Source organism: Lepidochelys olivacea, assembly GCF_965140295.1.
Source record: "Lepidochelys olivacea isolate rLepOli2 genome assembly, chromosome: 4".
Taxonomy (NCBI): domain Eukaryota; kingdom Metazoa; phylum Chordata; order Testudines; family Cheloniidae; genus Lepidochelys; species Lepidochelys olivacea.
This window is the reverse complement of record NC_140414.1, coordinates 70,994,027-71,012,833: the sequence shown is the minus strand read 5'-3', so window position 1 is coordinate 71,012,833 and position 18,807 is coordinate 70,994,027. Positions and strand designations below refer to the sequence as shown.

The 18,807-nt window shown below is 38.0% G+C and overlaps 1 protein-coding gene across 3 annotated transcripts in view; it reads left to right on the top strand.

Annotated features, from left to right (window-relative positions):
• The window catches only part of FSTL5 (follistatin like 5), a 588,878-nt gene extending 572,684 nt beyond the window's left edge, over positions 1 to 16,194 (top strand). For 2 of the 3 annotated variants that reach the window (XM_084625380.1, XM_084625381.1), the window contains exon 16: positions 13,696 to 16,194. In XM_084625380.1, the coding sequence (XP_084481506.1) occupies positions 13,696 to 14,398 (703 nt within the window). In that variant the 3' untranslated portion in view covers positions 14,399 to 16,194. The remainder of the gene's footprint in view (positions 1 to 13,695) is intronic. The other variant, XM_084625382.1, reaches the window with a different exon arrangement.
• The last annotated feature ends 2,613 nt before the right edge of the window (positions 16,195 to 18,807 follow it).

The window sequence follows — 18,807 nt, the reverse complement described above, 5'->3', positions numbered from 1 at the left end:
AGTGCATCTGGGTAAGGTCCTATTCACACTTATAGGAAAAGGGATGCTCTTTGATAAAAAGGTCTGTCTGGACTTGTTTGTAACCTGAGTGAAGGGCAATGAGGCAGGGCTCATGTGTAACACCATGCCTAACCCAAAAGGGGGGATGTGATCTCCATGCCATTTATTGATAAACTGATCCAAGACATACATTGTGGGAAATACAAGACTTTAAAAATATAGCAGTATAATCTGCAGTTCTACCAAATGCCTTTGTACCATTGGTCCTAAGAAGCAGAGTCTTTTTTTTTTTTAAATGTTCAGTGTTCGAAAACATCGCCAACAGTGATGAGGCTAAAATATGCTTGAGCTGCAGAATTTGGATCTAGATGGTGAATCCCCCAAACTTCAGGACTTGTTGGGTCCATCTCTAGCAGTGTACTTTGTTCTATGAGAGAAAAGTATAAATTTGAGCATCCATTTCATAAACTGAAGCACAAGACTGAATTTATTTATAAGCAGAGGCAGTATGCTCATCCTTTGAGGGTGGGAGGAAGGAGGGCCTCATGTTACATTCAAGAGGACCCTCTGTTTGACGCAAAAGTAGCTAACATGCAAAAGAAGCATTTGTGCACTAACTCTACCTGTGGCCTTTTGAGAAGAGACTAGAGAAGAAAACTCATGTGACCTCCCTACCCTTGACACCAAAATTCTGTTTCCTTCCTTTAGAAAGTAATAGATCAGAAGTAAAGCTGTTTACTGCCCTCATTACAAGGAAAACGGAGAAACTTATAGAATGTGTCAAGCAGTAACTGAATTAAAAATCCTTGTATAATATATGGAAGATATTTTCATCACTGCAGCTAATCACCAACAAAGCAAATGACAACATATTTTAAGTGTCTTAATTCTAACAAAAATAATAATTTACTATCAGAAAAGAAAGTGCCATCTTGAAAGTTGGGTGAAGCAGACTACACCATAGAGAGGGGTAGTGCCTGAGCTCCAATTCCAGAGTGGTACAGCACAGGGACATGGGGAAAAAGCTGATTTTCCTGCCAATCTTGCACCCACTGGATTCTGGGCTGCTGAGGGGGCCATGACAGACCCCAATAGAGTGCTGCTCTAACTTATAGTGGCTTACCCGAATCCAGCAATGCAGATTTATGGCAGCAGCCCAGAATTTCCCATAGCCCTCAGACCATCTTCTGCCCCTGAAATGGAAATTGCAAGGGAAGGAGGGGAGGGCTGGATAGGGGCACGTGTTGGCCCCATGCAGCTTCTTTACCGTAGACATTCTTCCCTAGCTACTTGTGTCTCTATTGCAGCTTGCATACCCTGCCAGGGTGGCATATAGGGAGCAGAATCAGCCTGAGGGAATGCAGCTTCCGGATGAAAGCATTAAAAATATCATAGTAAGTTTATAATGATTTAAAAAGAGGCTACAAAATTCATTCTTCAGCATGACCATCAACATCTGCTGTCACGTGTGTCCTCTGGCTCTATACCCTCTCTTCAGAGGGGAACTGGACAACATTTATCCTGCTTGCTTCACAGCCATGTATATTGGTTTGGGTAAATAAGACTGTATGATCCCTAAACAGAGATAGAAGTGCTGCAATGAAGCTCACCACTGTGGGGGTTTAGAAGATGGCTCCCCCACTCTTCTCAGTGCTAGAGGACAGGAAGAGAGGTACCCAGACAAGGTTGGGGGAGCGATAACCTATTGGCTATAAGGGGTGTTTTTTTTTTCTGGGAGCAAGGAGGATTTGGGGTGGGGAAGCTTCCATAGGCTTGGTAGTTCATATAAATTTCAAATAAGCATCTGGAGTTCAGATTCATCTGTCCACAGAGTCACCTAGACTTTAAACTGTGCTAATACCTTCAAAGCATTTTTAAAGTAGGGGTAGAAATATAGATGAATATAACACAGAAAGAAAATAATCAAACTGAGGACTCTCCTTCCATCAATAAAAGAGAATCTTTACTTGTATTGGTCTACTCTACGGCATCAGGGAGGGTGCTCCAGTCCAAATGGCACAGATGTAGAATTTGAATAGGAGTATTGTATAAAGCATACCCAACAGTGGATATTACCATGTACTGAATTCTTTTTCTGCAGTAGCGTTGGAGCAATTGTGAAAATAACTCATTCACTAAAAGACAATGACAAATCTCTTATGTAAATGTTTCAGAGAATGGAAAGGAGGTAGCTACCTAAATCCCATGGTGACATCAGAATATGTATACCACACTCTTACACAATATTTTCTCATACACTGGAAGACTTCTGTTCTATTCCTTTTGAGGTTATACATTACAACCTAATATATTTGTATAATGTATGATTCATTCTTCTCACAGGTCACAACAGTTAAAACAATGGAAAAATATTGAAAAACAATGCAAGAGTAGGTAAAGATAACTAACAAAAGGAGGCAAGTAGAACTTGAAAAACCAATAGAGTCATTGAAATATGGATAGCGTGAGTATCCAGAATTACCATTGTTAGGATTTAAAAATAAATATACTTTGAAATCTGAATTAAACCCCCATGTTTCAGAGCATAAACCAACTCTAAATGAAAAGGCTGGGGAAGAAACTTTCCCTGGGTGTAGGCTATTTCATAACTTCTTACTTCAGGGTTTCTTAGATATCCGGTAGTGGCTACTGTCAGACAGGATGCTGGACCAGACAGACCACAAGTCTAACCTGCCATGGCAATTCCATTGATTCTATAAGAGAAAGTGGAAAATTGATCACACCTAAAGTATGCGGGTACTCACTGGTTGAGACAATAGAGATAAAATGAAAGAACAAGGAGTACTTGTGGCACCTTAGAGACTAACAAATTTATTTGAGCATAAGTTTCCGTGGGCTAAAGCCCACTTCATCAGATGCATGTAGTGGAAAATACATTAGGAAGATATATATAGAGAGAGAACATGGAAAAAATGGGGGTTGCCATACCAGTTCTAACAAGACCAATCGATTAAGGTGGCCTATTATCAGCAGGAGAAAAAAAAATTGTAGTAATAATTAGGATGGCCCATTTCAAACAGTTGACAAGAAAGTGTAAGTAACAGTAGGGGGGGAAATTAGCATGGGGAAATAGTTTTTAATTAGTGTAATAACTCATCCACTCCCAGTCTTTATTCAAGCCTAATTTAATGGTGTCCAGTTTGCAGATTAATTCCAGTTCTGCTGTTTCTCGTTGGAGTCTGGTTTTGAACTTTTTTTTGTTGAATAATTGCTACTTTTAGGGCTGTAATTGAGTGTCCAGGAGGTTGAAGTGTTCTCCAACTGGTTTTTGAATGTTATAATTCTTGACATCTGATTTATGTCCATTTATTCTTTTGCATAGAGATTGTCCGGTTTGGCCAATGTACATGGCAGAGGGGCATTGCTGGCACATGATGTCATATATCACATTGGTAGATGTGCAGGTGAATGAGCCTCTAATAGTGTGGCTGATGTGATTAGGCCCTATGATGGTGTCCCTTGAATAGATATTTGGACAGAGTTGGCAACGAGCTTTGTTGCAAGGATAGGTTCCTGGGTTAGTGGTTTTGTTGTGTGGTGTGTGGTAGCTGGTGAGTATTTGTTTCAGGTTGGGGGGCTGTCTGTAAGAAAAGACTGGCCTGTCTCCCAAGATCTGTGAGAATGAGGGATCGTCTTTCCGGATAGGTTGTAGATCCTTGATGATGCGTTGGAGAGGTTTTAGTTGGGGGCTCTAGGTGACAGCTAGTGGCGATCTGTTACTTTCTTTGTTGGGCCTGTCCTGTAGTAGGTGACTTCTGGGTACTCTTCTGGCTCTGTCAATTTGTTTCTTCACTTCAGCAGGTGGGTATTGTAGTTGTAAGAATGCTTGATAGAGATCTTGTAGGTGTTTGTCTCTGTCTGAGTGGTTGGAGCACATGTGGTTGTATAGTAGAGCTTGGCCGTAGACAATGGATCATATGGTGTGGTCTGGATGAAAGCTGGAGGTATGTAGGTAAGTATAGTGGTCAGTAGGTTTCCGGTATATTGTGGTGTTTATGTGACCATCATTTATTAGCACTGTAGTGTCCAGGAAGTGGATCTCTTGTGTGGACTGGTCCAGGCTGAGGTTGATAGTGGGATGGAAATTGTTGAAATCATGGTGGAATTCCTCAAGGGCTTCTTTTCCATTGCTCCAGATGATGAAGATGTCATCAATGTAGTACAAGTAGAGTGTTGTTCTAAGTTAGCCATAAAAATGTTGGTATACTGTGGGGCCATGAAGGTACCCGTAGCAGTGCCGCTGACTTGAAGGTATACACTGTCCCCAAAAGTGAAATAGTTGTGGGTGAGGACAAAGTCACAAAGTTCAGCCACCAGGTTTGCCATGACATTATTGGGGATACTGTTCCTGATGGCTTGTAGTCCATCTTTGTGTGGAATGTTGGTGTAGAGGGCTTCTACGTCCATAGTGGCTAGTATGGTGTTTTCAGGAAGATCACCAATGGATTGTAGTTTCCTCAGAAAGTCAGTGGTGTCTCGAAGATAGCTAGGAGTGCTGATAGTGTAGGGCCTGAGGAGAGTGTCTACATAGCCAGACAATCTGCTGTCAGGGTGTCTATGCCCGAGATGATGGGACATCCTGGATTTCCAGGTTTATGGATCTTGGGTAGCAGATAGAATGCCCCTGATCGGGGATCTAGGTGTGTGTCCGTGCAGATTTGTTCTTATGCTTTTTCAGGAAGTTTCTTGAACAGATGGTGTAGTTTCTTTTGGTAACCCTCAGTGGGATCAGCGGGTAATGGCCTGTAGAATGTGGTGTTAGAGAGCTGCCTAGCAGCCTCTTGTTCATATTCCGACCTATTCATGATGATGACAGCACCTCCTTTATCAGTCTTTTTGATTATGATGTCAGAGTTGTTCCTGAGGCTGTGGATGGCATTGTGTTCTGCATGGCTGAGGTTATGGGACAAGTGATGCTGCTTTTCCACAATTTCAGCCCATGCACGTTGGTGGAAGCACTCTATGTAGAAGTCCAGTCTGACCTCAAAGTGGGAGAGGAGGCTGTTATTGGCAGAATGGAGAAACTGGAGAGAGGAATTTTGAGAGGCATGACCATTAAGGGTGTTGAATGAAAAAGAACTAGTTTGCAGTGGCTGTCAATGGATATAGGGAGGTAGTGGAAGTCTTTCATCATGGGGGGAGAGGGAGGGTATGTGAGAAAACATGCTGCAGAGATCTAAGCTGGTAGTTTTTTTCCCATTCTCTGGTTTTGCCTGTATACTGGTTATTGGTTCCATAAATCTAGAGCTCAGAAGAGCTCATCCATTTCTCAACTATGTCCCAGCATTTGAGCTATTCAGAATCTGTTCCAATTCTAGCTTTAGAGCTATAATAAATGTATTCATTTGTACTTCTCTGTGCATTTTTTTCTCCTAACTATGAATGTAACTACTATTTAAGAACTGAAATATTTCACCTCAGCTTTCATATGAAGTTCAGCTAAAAAGCTGTTTCTTTTGTATTTTAGGCTGAACATTACTCAGTCTTTCCTTTACAGGAGGCAAGACACATTAATATAAGCACAGCTAAGTATTAAGGAACACGTAACATAGTAAAAAAAAAAGTCTCATGTCAGATATAGATTTTGAGATAATACAGGGAGTCAGCTGGAACATATTGTTAACTTAGTTGTTAAAGATACTATATGTTTTAATATAGCTACTTTCATTTGAATTAGAAAAATACATAACTATCTGTATTGGTTGTGCTTTACTTCTGGGGGAAGTATGGTCTAATGATTAGAGCGGGGCACTGAGTCAGGACTCCTGGATTGTCTTCCCACCTGCGCTGTGTGATTTCGGAGAGGTCATTTAACTTCTCTTTGCCTCAATTTACCCAAGCTGGTACTATAATAATAGTACTTACCCAGAGCACTTAATGTGGGTATTATGAAGCTTAATTCATTCATGCTTGTAGAGTGCTTCTAGCACCACAACCAGCTAAGAAGTGCTATAGAAGAGCAAGGTATTATTGCTTCAATTTTCTTCTTTTGGTTCCTTAGAGACTAACCAATTTATTGGAGCATAAGCTTTCGTGAGCTACAAAGTGAGCTGTAGCTCACGAAAGTTTATGTTCAAATAAATTGGTTAGTCTCTAAGGTGCCACAAGTCCTCCTTTTCTTTTTGCGAATACAGACTAAAACAGTTGCTACTCTGAAACCCTTCTTTTGGTTGTTAGTCACAAAATACAATTTGGCTAAATTTCTTTACCTCTAGGAAGATTGAGATTTGTATTAGATAGTCAGATGGAATAAATGAAGAAAGAAACAATTGACTACAGCTTTTGAAACTCTGACAAATATTCTACATGCAGTGATGTGCCTGCAGGTTACAGCTTCTCACCTTCATTAATTGTAAAGTAAATGGTTGAAAAAAATAAGTTTTAGCTACTTAGTCTTACAGACTTGAGTTGTTTGAGCTCCCAGTACATGCTCTGACAAATGCCATATAGGCTGCCTGATAATGAGCATTATTTTATTGCATGGAGGAGACATGAGGGTTGAACTCATAAATATTAATCAGGGATTAATGAACAGTGGGAGGACTCTTTATATCAACTTGTATGAGAGGAAACTTTGCATTAAACACACCACGTCTTACCCATGAATCATTTGGGAAAACTGAAGGCTCTGTGATGTATCACTTGTTCTACTGGAGGCCTAGTCATAAAATAGTCGTGCAGCACATAAGCCACAGGCATAATTTCTTGGCATGATTATGCGTGGCTATATTTTTTTAAAAAACAAAAATATTTTAAAATTAAGTGCTTTTGAAATTTGTCATGGAGATTGAATTCCTGCATCCACACAGCAGGTGAAACGTAGGGGGTAAAAGTACAGACTTTCCCACACAGCTCAGAAAGAACCTTATATAAAGCTAAGTGGATAGTGACATCTCTGCCGAATCAATCACTAACCAATCTGCTGAGACTGTCAACAATAGGTTCTATTTAAAGCCAGTTTTGTGAAGTGGACATCCTTCGACTAGGAATCAGCACTGAAATAACAAACCATTCATGTCATATAGGACATTGAGAAAACATGAGATGGCAAAAATGGCCATTTCATAGAATCATAGAATCATAGAAGATTAGGGTTGGAAGAGACCTTAGGGGGTCTTCTAGGCCAACCACCTGCTCAAAGTAGAACCAACCCCAACCTAATCAGTTTGCTATTAATCTAGGCGAAATTCTAACTGGCAGTGTCATAGACACAAAATGGGTGAGTAATATCTTTTACTGGAAATTTTCCATTGGTGAGCAAGACAAGTTTTAGAGCTCTCACAGAGCTCTTCTTCAGGTCTGGGAAATGTACTCAAAGTGTCACAGCTAAATACAAGGTGGAAAAGATTGTTTAGCATAAGTAGTTAAGAAATATTTCAAGGGACTGTTCAAAGTAAAGTGGCTCATTAGTATCCTTCCAGTCATTGGAGGGAAAAGAAGTGTGGTGAGGGTTTTTTTTAGTGGATTATAGATTGTTGTAATAAGCCATAAAACTAGTGTCTCTATTTGCTCTATAGTTTTTAATTTCTAGCAAAGTTAGGAATTTTAGCTCCCAAGCTCATCTTTTGAAAGTTTTGTGCAGGTTTCCTTGGAGGATGAGGACTGATATGTCAGATACAGAGTGATCACTTTGTGAGAATTGCTACAGCTGATATGGTCTTCTTGTCTTTTTTCATTTTCCTGTGTGAGTTCATTCAAGAGTGCAGTAATTGTCTGGTTTCACTCACATAGTTGTTACTGGGGCATTTAGTGTACTTGATGAGGTACACTACATGATGTGATGGCATGTGTAGGACCCATGGATATTGAAAGGTGTATTGTGGGGGGTGCTTATTATTATAGAGGTGTCAGGCACTCGGATACCACAGAATATGCTCTGAGGAGAAAGTCTGGAATATACACCTTAATGCATTCAAAACCACCTTCACCAAACAGGGACACTCCACCAGAGTAGATTGCATCATGGAACGGGCCACCAAATACCCCAAGAGAACCTGCTTGAATACAGAAATAAACCCCCTTCCAACTGCACACCCCAAATTGCCACCTACCGCCCAACACTGAAACCATATAGGGTATCATCAGATAACTACAATCCGTACTCAATGGGACCCCATCCTGAAAGAAATCTTTCCTAAACTCCCTCCTCTGTCCTTCATACAACCCCACAACCTCTCCAACTCATCATCAGAAGCAAGCTCCCCACAGACCAGGACACACCAACTCAAAGCAGCACCAGACTCTGCCAGAACAACCAAAGCAAAACTTGCAGCCATATCTCCACTGCTACAACGATCAATACTGCCTGTGACACACCTTTCAAGATCCGTGGGTCCTACACATGCCTATCACAGCATCTGGTGTACCTCATCCAGTGCACTAAATGCCCCAAAAACAACTATGTGGATGAAATCAGACAATCACTATGCTCTTAAATGGACTCTCACAGGAAAATGATAAAAGACAAGAATACCACATCATCCATGGGTGAACACTTTATATAACCCACTAACAGCCCCCTTGCCCCTTCCCCCTCCCCCACCTCCAATGACTGGAGAGTTATTAATGGGCCATTTCACCTTGAATAGTCATTTGAAATATTTGTTAACTACTTATGCTAAACAATCTCTTCCACTTTGTATTTAGTTGTGACACTCTGTGTTTTCCAGACCCAGGGCACATCTTCACTAGCAACATTAAAGCACTGCCACGAGGGGCGTAGCTGCCAGCGCTGGGAGTGCAGTGGTGATGCAATGTTTTTTCATACCCCTGAGCAAGAAAGTTGCAGCGCTGTGAAGTGCCAGTGTAGACAAGCCCTCAAGCTTGTTTCTCTCACCAACAAAAGCTATTGGTCCAATAAAAGATACTGCCTCACACACCTTGTCTCTCTAATAGTCAGGGACTGACACAGCTACAACAACACTGCATACAACTGGCAATCTTGAGAGAAAAGCTTCCATATCAATCCCAGTGCTAGTCCCCCAAGCCATTCACTGCTACTTGAGGAGTTTCCACATTGTTATGGCTGATTAACATAAAAACACCTGTCAGCAATGGTGCATTGTATTAGTATTTATTTATTTAGATTTATATCCCTCAAAAGAATGGCCAGCCTTTTGACAATCTTTTAAAATGTAAAATTATAAACACCAACAAACCCCCTCCCCAGTTACTAGATCAGTGCCTTATAAGAAGACATGGTTTTAGGCTGGAGGGAACATTTAGTTTGAACAGTGTATGATCACAACTGGTCATTCGTTCTTTTTATTTTAGAAAAAGTTAATTGAAATGCCCTTGTGTGAAATCAGCAAAGTATGGACATGATAAAAGCTATAGACCAAAAATGTTGTGAGGTTAATTTTAAAACTAAAATCTTTCTTTTTAAAATGGTCAAAACATGGTATGAAAATCCAAGGTCTATATGAATACACGAGCCTCTGCATGCTATCTTATGGTGTGTTTACTTTATAGGCTTAATTTTGAAAGGAACCTAAGTGAGTTAGGTGCCCAGCTCCTTTGAAAATTCCAGCCATAAGTGTTTTAATAGAGTGGGCTGGAATCAGCAACCCAGTGTTTATTCTGGTGCAGTCCTTGGCTGTGGCCTTTGGGAGAGAAAAGTCTATTGGGTAGGGTTTGTAGCAGAAGGCAGCTGCAATCTTCCCTCCACTGAAGGACTTTAGGGGATCAGCACAGCCAACACGAGGGAAGATCTGGCCAAGAATAAGTTGTCAGGCCAAACTGAGGTGTGTTGATTTAATGTGTCCACACAGCAGGTTGGCTGATGGGACTCTTCTGAGATTGAACCATAATCTAATTCTGCTTCCTCCCACCAGACTTTCCAAGTGAGAGAAGTGGCAATACATCCTACCTCCAGCGGCTGGAGGTGTACATTCTTTTTCCTTTTATTTTTATTACAGTAGCACCTAGAGGCCCCAATCGAGATCACCATCTAGTCATGCTGTGTTCACAGAAAGTAAGAGAGAGTCTCTGCCCCAAAAAATATGAAATCTAAGAAGATGACAAAGGATGTCAGAAATAAAGTAGTAGTATCTCTGTTTTAGAGATGGAAATTGAGGCACAGAGAGATTAACTTCTTCAAGGTCGAACAAGCAGTCTGTGGCAGATCCAGGAACTGAAACTGCATATCTGAATCCCAGTCCAGTGCCTTAACTAGCAGACTCTCCTTTCATGCACGCACGCACACACACAGCTGTCCCCCTCACACACATACACCCATCCCCTGCACATTCATATACCCATCCCCATCCCAATTTCAGAGACTCTCTCTAAAAAAGCCAGTTATAAATAGAAAAGAAGCCTTTTAAAATGCTCTTTAAAATCTCTCTCTTCCTCTCACTTTCCCTCCAATTGATTTTTTTTAAACTGGTGATTTTAAGGTTTTGCAACAATTCAGTTAAATTACAACTTTTTAGCTGCTAGATAAGCTGGTTTGCCCGCAGCCTATTTGGTGTTACTTGAGCCCTTGACTCCACAGGAAAATGTCATCAGTCTTTTTAATCTCTCCTCATATGGAAGCTGTTCTGTACCCCAAATAATTTCTGTTGCCCTTCTCTGCACCTTTCCCAATTCTAATATATCTCTTTTGAGACGGGGCAACCAGAGGAGGGCTCATTGTTCCAGCACATTTATTTATTTAAATGTTTTAATTGTAGCCTTTGATAACTTTGGAGAGGAAATTGCACAGGTCACTAACAACAGATTCTTTTCTTCAGTCACTTTTATTATGTATGAGATTGGTAGGTGCACACACAGACATTGAGTTTTAGGTGTTACAGGTAAATATAATTGAAAGAATAGAAAATTATCATAAAGCAAAGTAAAGATAACAAAATGTCCCCCTCTCTTGCTCATACTTACAATCTTATGGCGACCATTAGAAATGAAGATGGAAAGATCAATAAGTGGAGCACATTGTAAGTGGAAGTGAGGATCTGGCCTGCTGCCTGCTCTTGTCATTCTATTGAACCCACTTGTGAATATCCACACATTAGCTTTTATACCCTGAACACCCACACATGTCCAGGATGATAACTTGTTAAATTTTAGCCTCTTGCCTGTGTATGGTATCCTGAAAGACCATAATTAAGGTTTCAACTCTTAACATAAGCTATTTGCATCAGTACATTTCCTAATAGTTTTAATACATCAATGTGATCAGCTCCTGTTACAAAGTTTCTAAAATTTCATTATTTCAAAAGTTATATTGGTACTTTTGCAGTTTACACATTTATCACAAGGCACATATTGCTAAATCTTATAATCTATGCTAACTCCTATGCTATTTCTACTAACAAAAATATAACTACTAATAGACATCGCTAGGCTTCAGCTTGATTGCCAAACTTACCTTAACATTAATAATGTTAATATTTATACTGTATGTTTTCTGTTTTCACTTTAGCTATATTGGCTTGACTCATAAAGGTAATTTTGCAAAGTATAGATAAATTAAGTTTGCCTCAGAACCTCTTCAGGATCATGGCCACAAGTCAACTTATAAATTGTAGCAAGTTTAGGCCTTAACATACATTGTTATAATTTTAAATTTAATTTTAAACAAGTTTATTTTTAAAAGAAAAATGTATTTAACATCTGATTTTTTTTTTTAAATCGTCAATTGTATTCACTCATCTCAAAAGTCAAGAAATGCCAAAGGTTAAGATTTTCTCCCACAGTGTTAACTCAGCTGTGTTACAAATACATGGTGGTTTCAAATCCTGTTTTCCTTGTTAAATGTATTTTTTTGTTTTTATTAATGCACACCATATAGTAGAAAGGCTGTGTTGTTAAGCTGAGTTAATGTTGTGGGACAAACCATTTTTGATTTTTATTTACTGACTTTTGAATGCTTGACATAGCAATTTTAATGTTACAATTTTTGTGAGGGAAGAGGAAGGAATTTGGTATTAAAGGTGAAGTCAAAGGGGAGTTTTGTTTCAGAATTGAAGACGTTATCTGGCCCAGTCATTGCTTGCCAAATAAAAATCCAGTTGAATGGTTCGTATGGGAAAGATTGAGTAATAGGTAAGTACTGTTAAGTGTGTTAAACCGGTTGATTCATGGAGAGTATGAGTCCATTGTTGCTACCAATTAATGTTCCTTTACGTTTAGCACTGGAGGTGTGGGGATCAATCCCCAAAGATAACTCTCAGTGGAGGCCATTACATAAAGGACATCCGGATTTAGTTATTATTTACTCTTTTCTAGTCACCTTTATTAAATCATTCTACTTCTCTGCATTTGGATGCAGTGTGTTGATATATGCATTGAAGTGGGCCATATAGTTTTAAGATTTCATATTGTTGCTCGACAAGAGCCCTCGTGTTACAAATGGTAATTCAGTATGTAATTGTGCCCAATATTGTTTTAAATGTCTGACAAACGTGTGCATTTGCCAATTCACAATGTGTGTAGCATTAGCCAAATTACATTGCTCTTACCGCAGAAGTACGAATACTGTATTTTACCTTCAGCAACACAATATCATGCATCAAGAGTCTCAGTAGGCTTCATGAGAAGAGTGTGGGAGCGTATTTTAGTCAAGGTCAAAGCTAAAAGAAAAGGCATCCAAAATCAGACTTTCCAAAACACAATATGAGCCTAATCTTGTTCAGTCAATCCATTCCAATTTCCTGTCCCAGCATCACTGTCATCCTTATTTGTTGTTAATCCTATTAACCCATTGGCTCAGATTGTCAGGCTTTCCAGATATATTAGCACTCAGCAGCAAGAAAGCCTGGCTCTCAGGATCCAGGGGTCAGTTAGGGTTTGAAATGTGTGTTGAGATGAAGCACCTATTAAGAAAAAATGCTGCTGATGCTCTTGTCTTGAAGGGAAACGAGTACTGTGCACTTCCTAAGCTTTAGAAAATGTTCAAGGTTTTTGTGTGAGTGCAATGCAATAATTAATGGGACCAGAAATGCTCCTTTGTGGGACAATGTGCAGATAGTTAGAGAACTACTATGGAGTTTATATTAATTTTTTTATCAATATAAAATTTAGGGATTTTAGAGTTTAATTGTACAGCTCATTTTCAATCGACATTCTGTGATTTAAGAAGGGCTGTTTAAAAATTTTATAAGTGAGGTCCTTGTGGTTGAAAGACATAAATCTAAATCCTTATTTGATATTTATTTCAGATGAATTCAATTAGAAGGATTTGGATTATTATCTGAATAGCAATTCAGATGGATTAATCTGATGTTCTCAACAAAATATGAGAACTAAATGAAGCGAATTAAAATATGTGGGATGTACTGCATCTTGATATTCAAGTTTTGTATCCCTTCTGGTTTTGGTAAAAGTTACTTGATTTTATAACTGAACATAGAAAATGCCAATAGATTTAGACACATCCGGAATAATGTTTACCTCTTACCCTTTGTAAAAAAAAAAACAAATTATACTCTTCCAATTAACTAGATCAATGGTTTTAAAATATTTTGCTTTACAAATTCTGAATTATAATTGCAAAGAAGCCAAGAAAACATAGATATTTGTAAGCAGCTTACTGTTTGAAACATTTGAAGCTGAGATATGCAGGAACATATTGTTATACATCTTAACTCATCTACTTTGCTTACATAGATTGCACGTTTGTGCATAATTAGACTATGGGCTTTCTTTCTTTGATGTTGTGCTTTTTCCTCTTAGGTTTGGATTTATTCTTCACAAAGATGAGCCTGTGCTCCAGAAAATTGATCTTGAAACTATGTCATACATCAAGACAATTAGTTTAAAGGATTATAATTGCATTCCTCAGTCTCTGGCTTATACACACCTCGGAGGATATTATTTTATCTGCTGCAAGCCTGATACAACTGGGGCTATTCTACCACAGCTTATTGTGGACAGTGTCACTGATTCTGTGATTGGATACAATGGTGATGTGACAGGCACCCCATATATCTCTCCAGATGGGCACTACCTTGTCAGCATTGATGATGTGAAAGGTCTCATGAGGGTCCAGTCCATTACAATCAGAGGAGAAGTACAGGATGCATTTGATATTCACACTAACTTGCACATATCTGATGTTGCTTTTCAGCCATCATTTACTGAAGCCCATCAATACAACATCTATGCTAGTTCCAGCACACAAACTGATGTGCTCTTTGTAGAGCTCTCCTCTGGCAAAGTGAAAATGGTGAAGAGCCTTAAAGAGCCTGTCAAGACAGAAGAATGGCCATGGAGCAGTAAGAACCGGCTAATCAAGGACAGTGGTCTCTTTGGCCAGTACCTTATGACACCTTCCAAGGAATCCCTGTTTATCCTGGATGGAAGACTCAATAAGTTAAATTGTGAAATCACTGAAGTTGAGAGAGGCAACACAGTAATTTGGGTTGGAGAAGCATAAGGAATCATATTAGATAATTACCGAATGAATAGTTCTACAGTACATTGCACTTAACTTCATTCTTTAAATTTACATTGTTTTCCTTTGAAATTTAGACCCTTCTGTATCTGTCATTTGTTTGGTTCAGATACAATTTGATATTAACTCTGACATAGAAAATTGTTAAAACTGATTATTCATCAAAGGGACTTATTACTAATGACCATCTGAGGATACATTGGTTGATTAAAATCAATATTGAAATTTATGCTACACCTTAATAATGAGAGCAATTCTAAAGCTTAATTATGAAATGATGATACAATATTTTAAGGTAGTAAAACAACAAACCTATGCTTCAGGGAATTTCAAATGACTTAATATGATCCATTGCATTTGTAAGTGGCATACTGAAATATACTTAAATTCCAGTTTGGTTTTCTTCCAACAAAAAATAAGAAGTGTTGTGCAACCTTAGACTTCTTAAACTGAAATGTTCTATCCTGTCCACTGTTTAATCTTTTTGTGCCTTGAAGGGAATGTCTCACAAGGAAAAGGAAGAGTAGAAATTATATAATTTATTCCCAGTGTGGCTACAGGATTTTGTGTTATTGAAAAGAAGCATTTAGTATCTCAAGTTTTTAGTCTCCATCAGGTTGTGGAGCACATTAAGGAAAAAAATGGCAAATTATATTTGCAATTTTTTCTGTACTCTGTTTTTTGATCACTGCAGTTTGAGAAGTTTATTTTTATTGTGAGTTTTAGTTGAGATCATTTCAATTGATAGCAGAAGTTTTACCTTTTTGTAACAGATCTAAGTGTCAGGTTATTTTGCTATCACAGGGTTGCATCAACAGGGAGTTTCTACTAAAGAGAAACAAGATGTGTATCTGCTTAGAATAAATCACACTTTCTCATACTGATATGAAGCTTCACTTATACTGGCAAGAAAACTGTTATTTTTTAAAATAATTTTGTGAGACATGCATTTTGAAGAACTTAACATAAAACTCAGAACTGGATTTAAGACAACAACCAGTGGATAGAGTTTTTGCTTGTGCGTTATGTCATGTACAAGTATTTCATAACCTCTTCCATTTGCTTAGTAGATTTGCCACTCCAAATCTCTAATTGGATTATTGCAAAAAAAAGTTCCCTTGTATTTTTTTTTAATTTAACTAACTGTTACTCTAAATTTAAACATAGCTTACACATCTAAATGAGAATAAGGTTCTTAAATTTAGAACAATGTTAGCACATAAAATCAGAAAAAAATAAACATGTGACTAATTGAAGCCAGCAGTAAAACATCTAAGACTTACAGTAATGACATAAATATTTGGGGGTAATTTTTATTTATTTTTATTTTCCTAAGGAATGCTTATGAGCTCTTAAACTGTCCTCTGTTTACTAAAGACAATTAGAAAAAAAAAAAAGCTTTTCTAAGTAAAATTTTGCTCCAGTTTAGATTGTGTAAAATCACTTAGAAACCTGAAATTTTCTAGCATTGTAATTGTGTGTGTATGTAGCATCCTGTGCTGTGTGATACAGTAGATCTCTCTTTAGCTTGAGGAAACTTCCTGGCAGGTAGATTTAATTAAAATAAAAAATCTGCTTACATTTCTAGCTACTGAATCTGTTTTCCTTTTTAACAATTTTTCCCATTGTGAATGAGAGCCATGTAAACTGTTACTCAATTATTTACAGTAGTCTGTCTCTTATGCATTTTTCTTCTGTAATTTACACCATGTGGATGTTCTGTATGTAGAAAATGCTTGACAAAAGGAGAATAAACCCTTTCAATTTTAAACATTCTTGACTTCAGTGAATGTTGCAATACAGCCATAAATTATATTTTATTGTAGTAAACCAAGAAACATATAACACTGCTTTTTATTTGAAGGCCAAGGGAGAAGAGGCTCATCTGCCTTTCATCACCTACTGCATATCATGAATGATATATGCAGCATATGTTTTTTGTTTGGAGAAACTTTACCAACTGGGAAGCTTTACATTTGCTTTTACACAGAAAGACTCAGGACTTCTATTTATCTATAAAGCATAGTGTGATTATGTCTCCAACAGTAAAGGATATTTCTGAGAAGCTGTGCCACATTGTGTGTTAGCCCCACTGTCTCATTGAAGTATAAATAAAATAGTCAATTAACAGTTTGGTCAAAGTACATTTCTTTAAGAACTCAAAAATATTTGGTAGTAGTAGGCACCTTCAGTTGTAAATTAAATATGTTAAACTTCCATTAACATAGTGGGCCAAATTTTCTGCTCATGTGAACTGGAATAACTCAATTGGCTTCAATGAAATTACATTATACGAGCACAGAATCTGGCCCAGTAACTTGCTGAATTCTAGTTTAAAATCTATTATTGTAAGTATATTTGGATAAGGTGGTTGAAGCAGTTGTTTGCTTGCTTTGTTCTCACATTTTGCTGTCACAAAGGCCCACAATTTGGTTGGTTTCCAGTTGCTGATTTTAAAAAGTCCTTCCAGCTTCCCTGCATCGGGGGGTGAAGTTCTGGCTCTGTTGAAGTTAATGGCAAAAATCCTATTGACTTTGATGCAGCCAAAATTCCACCTTGATGTGCATATGCAAGATACAGTAGGCAGTTTCAGATTCTTACTTTATTAATTGTTGTTATAAATGAAGTCCCAATCAATGCTATCTTTTAAAATATAGTCTAATAATGTTCTGTGACAATACTTTAGCATGGGCCTCCCACAAAAATGGAAGAAGTCCTGTGGTAAAAGTCCTGATTTTCCTCTGTAACCTATGGTCTGCTCATAGATTTATGGTCTGCTCATAGATACAAATTGAGAAACCTAGTCATAACACAGAAAGGAGTCAAAAACCACATGGCAAACAAATTTACAGTAAATATAAATTTGCTGGAAAAGTTTGTTTCTGAAAACTGAGTATATTGAAAGAACAGCACAGCATTAAAATGTGTAATTTGACGGGTATGGGGTAGAATGGAGACCTCCACTGGGAATTGTGTAAGCTTCCTATGTGTTCCAACCTGAACTATTCCAAAAGAATGCTGTACTTTTATGAGACAAAGCTCTGGCAGGGCTGATTTAGCAGTATCCAGAGAGAAGAATGAACTCCACCTGAGGCAAGGAAATCATGTTGAATTTTCCATCAGTTTGATAGGAGAAGGGAAGAGTGGTGGAGGCAGCGCTCTGGAGCACTTACTTTTTAATAACTTCTTTCATACCAATAATCAGTTGAAATATGATCTACCTGCCTTGTGTTGAGTACCTACATCAATGGATGCAGGGGAGGGAAGGTGAGAGGCCACTGCAGTTTCTTTTTATAAGCTAGTGGAGGTAGCCACTCAGAAATCTGATGGTTGTATCTTCCAACATGTACACGTTGCCTTCAGTTACATTCTTTCAACAGACTGCTCTGTTTCCTAAGTATTAATTAATCACCAATTAATTTGCTCACAGAAATAGGTAAACTAAGCTCAAAACACCTACTTTAACTTGTTTAATTATATTTGCTGCAAACAAGTTATTTCCAATGTGAAGACATATGGCACAAAAGAGTATATGGGCCCAAAAACACCTTTGCAAATATCTGAAAGTTTCCCATCCCATCAAAAATTCAAGCATATTTGTTGTTCATACATTTACAGACACATTTAAAACAGAACACTGGTGCTCGTAATGATTTTAAAAAAGTATAGGCTGAAAATTATAATCATTGGGTTTTGTCTCTAGCAATGCCATCTCAGATGTGATCTTGTCAGCTACGAAAGCAAATGTTAAGAAGCATCTGTCTTAACAAGTTCTCACGTGGGAGACTTCTAAAGAAAAGACTATTGCTATTGTAAGTGATGTGGATGGCAGTGGAATTAACATGGTGTTAGGTGGCTTTTACTGGAGGGATTTTTGCTGGGTGAGCCCCTGAATATTTTTAGCTTTTAAAATCTCATAGCATTATTTGGTTTTTAAGTCTTGAGTCTTGGCTATACCCGAGATAGGATAATTATATTCTGTCTTGCTATATATTACCTTGCAGTTTAAATTAGATGTAGATTTTTTCTACACTTTCAAGTTTAAATGGGTATAGTTTGCAGTGTGCTGTTAAGCAGCTGCTATTTTCCACCCAGGGATTTCAGTGATGAATGAAATTATTCTTGAATATATTTGCAAAGTTATTCAGGAGAATTATAAATGAAAAATATTGTATAAATGTCAAAGTATAATTATTAAATCCTTTTGCCCACTTAGCTCAAAATACTTGGGTACCCTGACTAGGCTTGAAACTGAATTAGCAATGCCAGCTTAATTTGGGCCATTTATTTTAATTGGCAGGAAAGGTGTCCGGCTAACTTTTGAAAAAGGACTGTCAATTATTCATACATGTCCTACAACATTTACCAGTGTTAGCCATTCCATCCTTTTT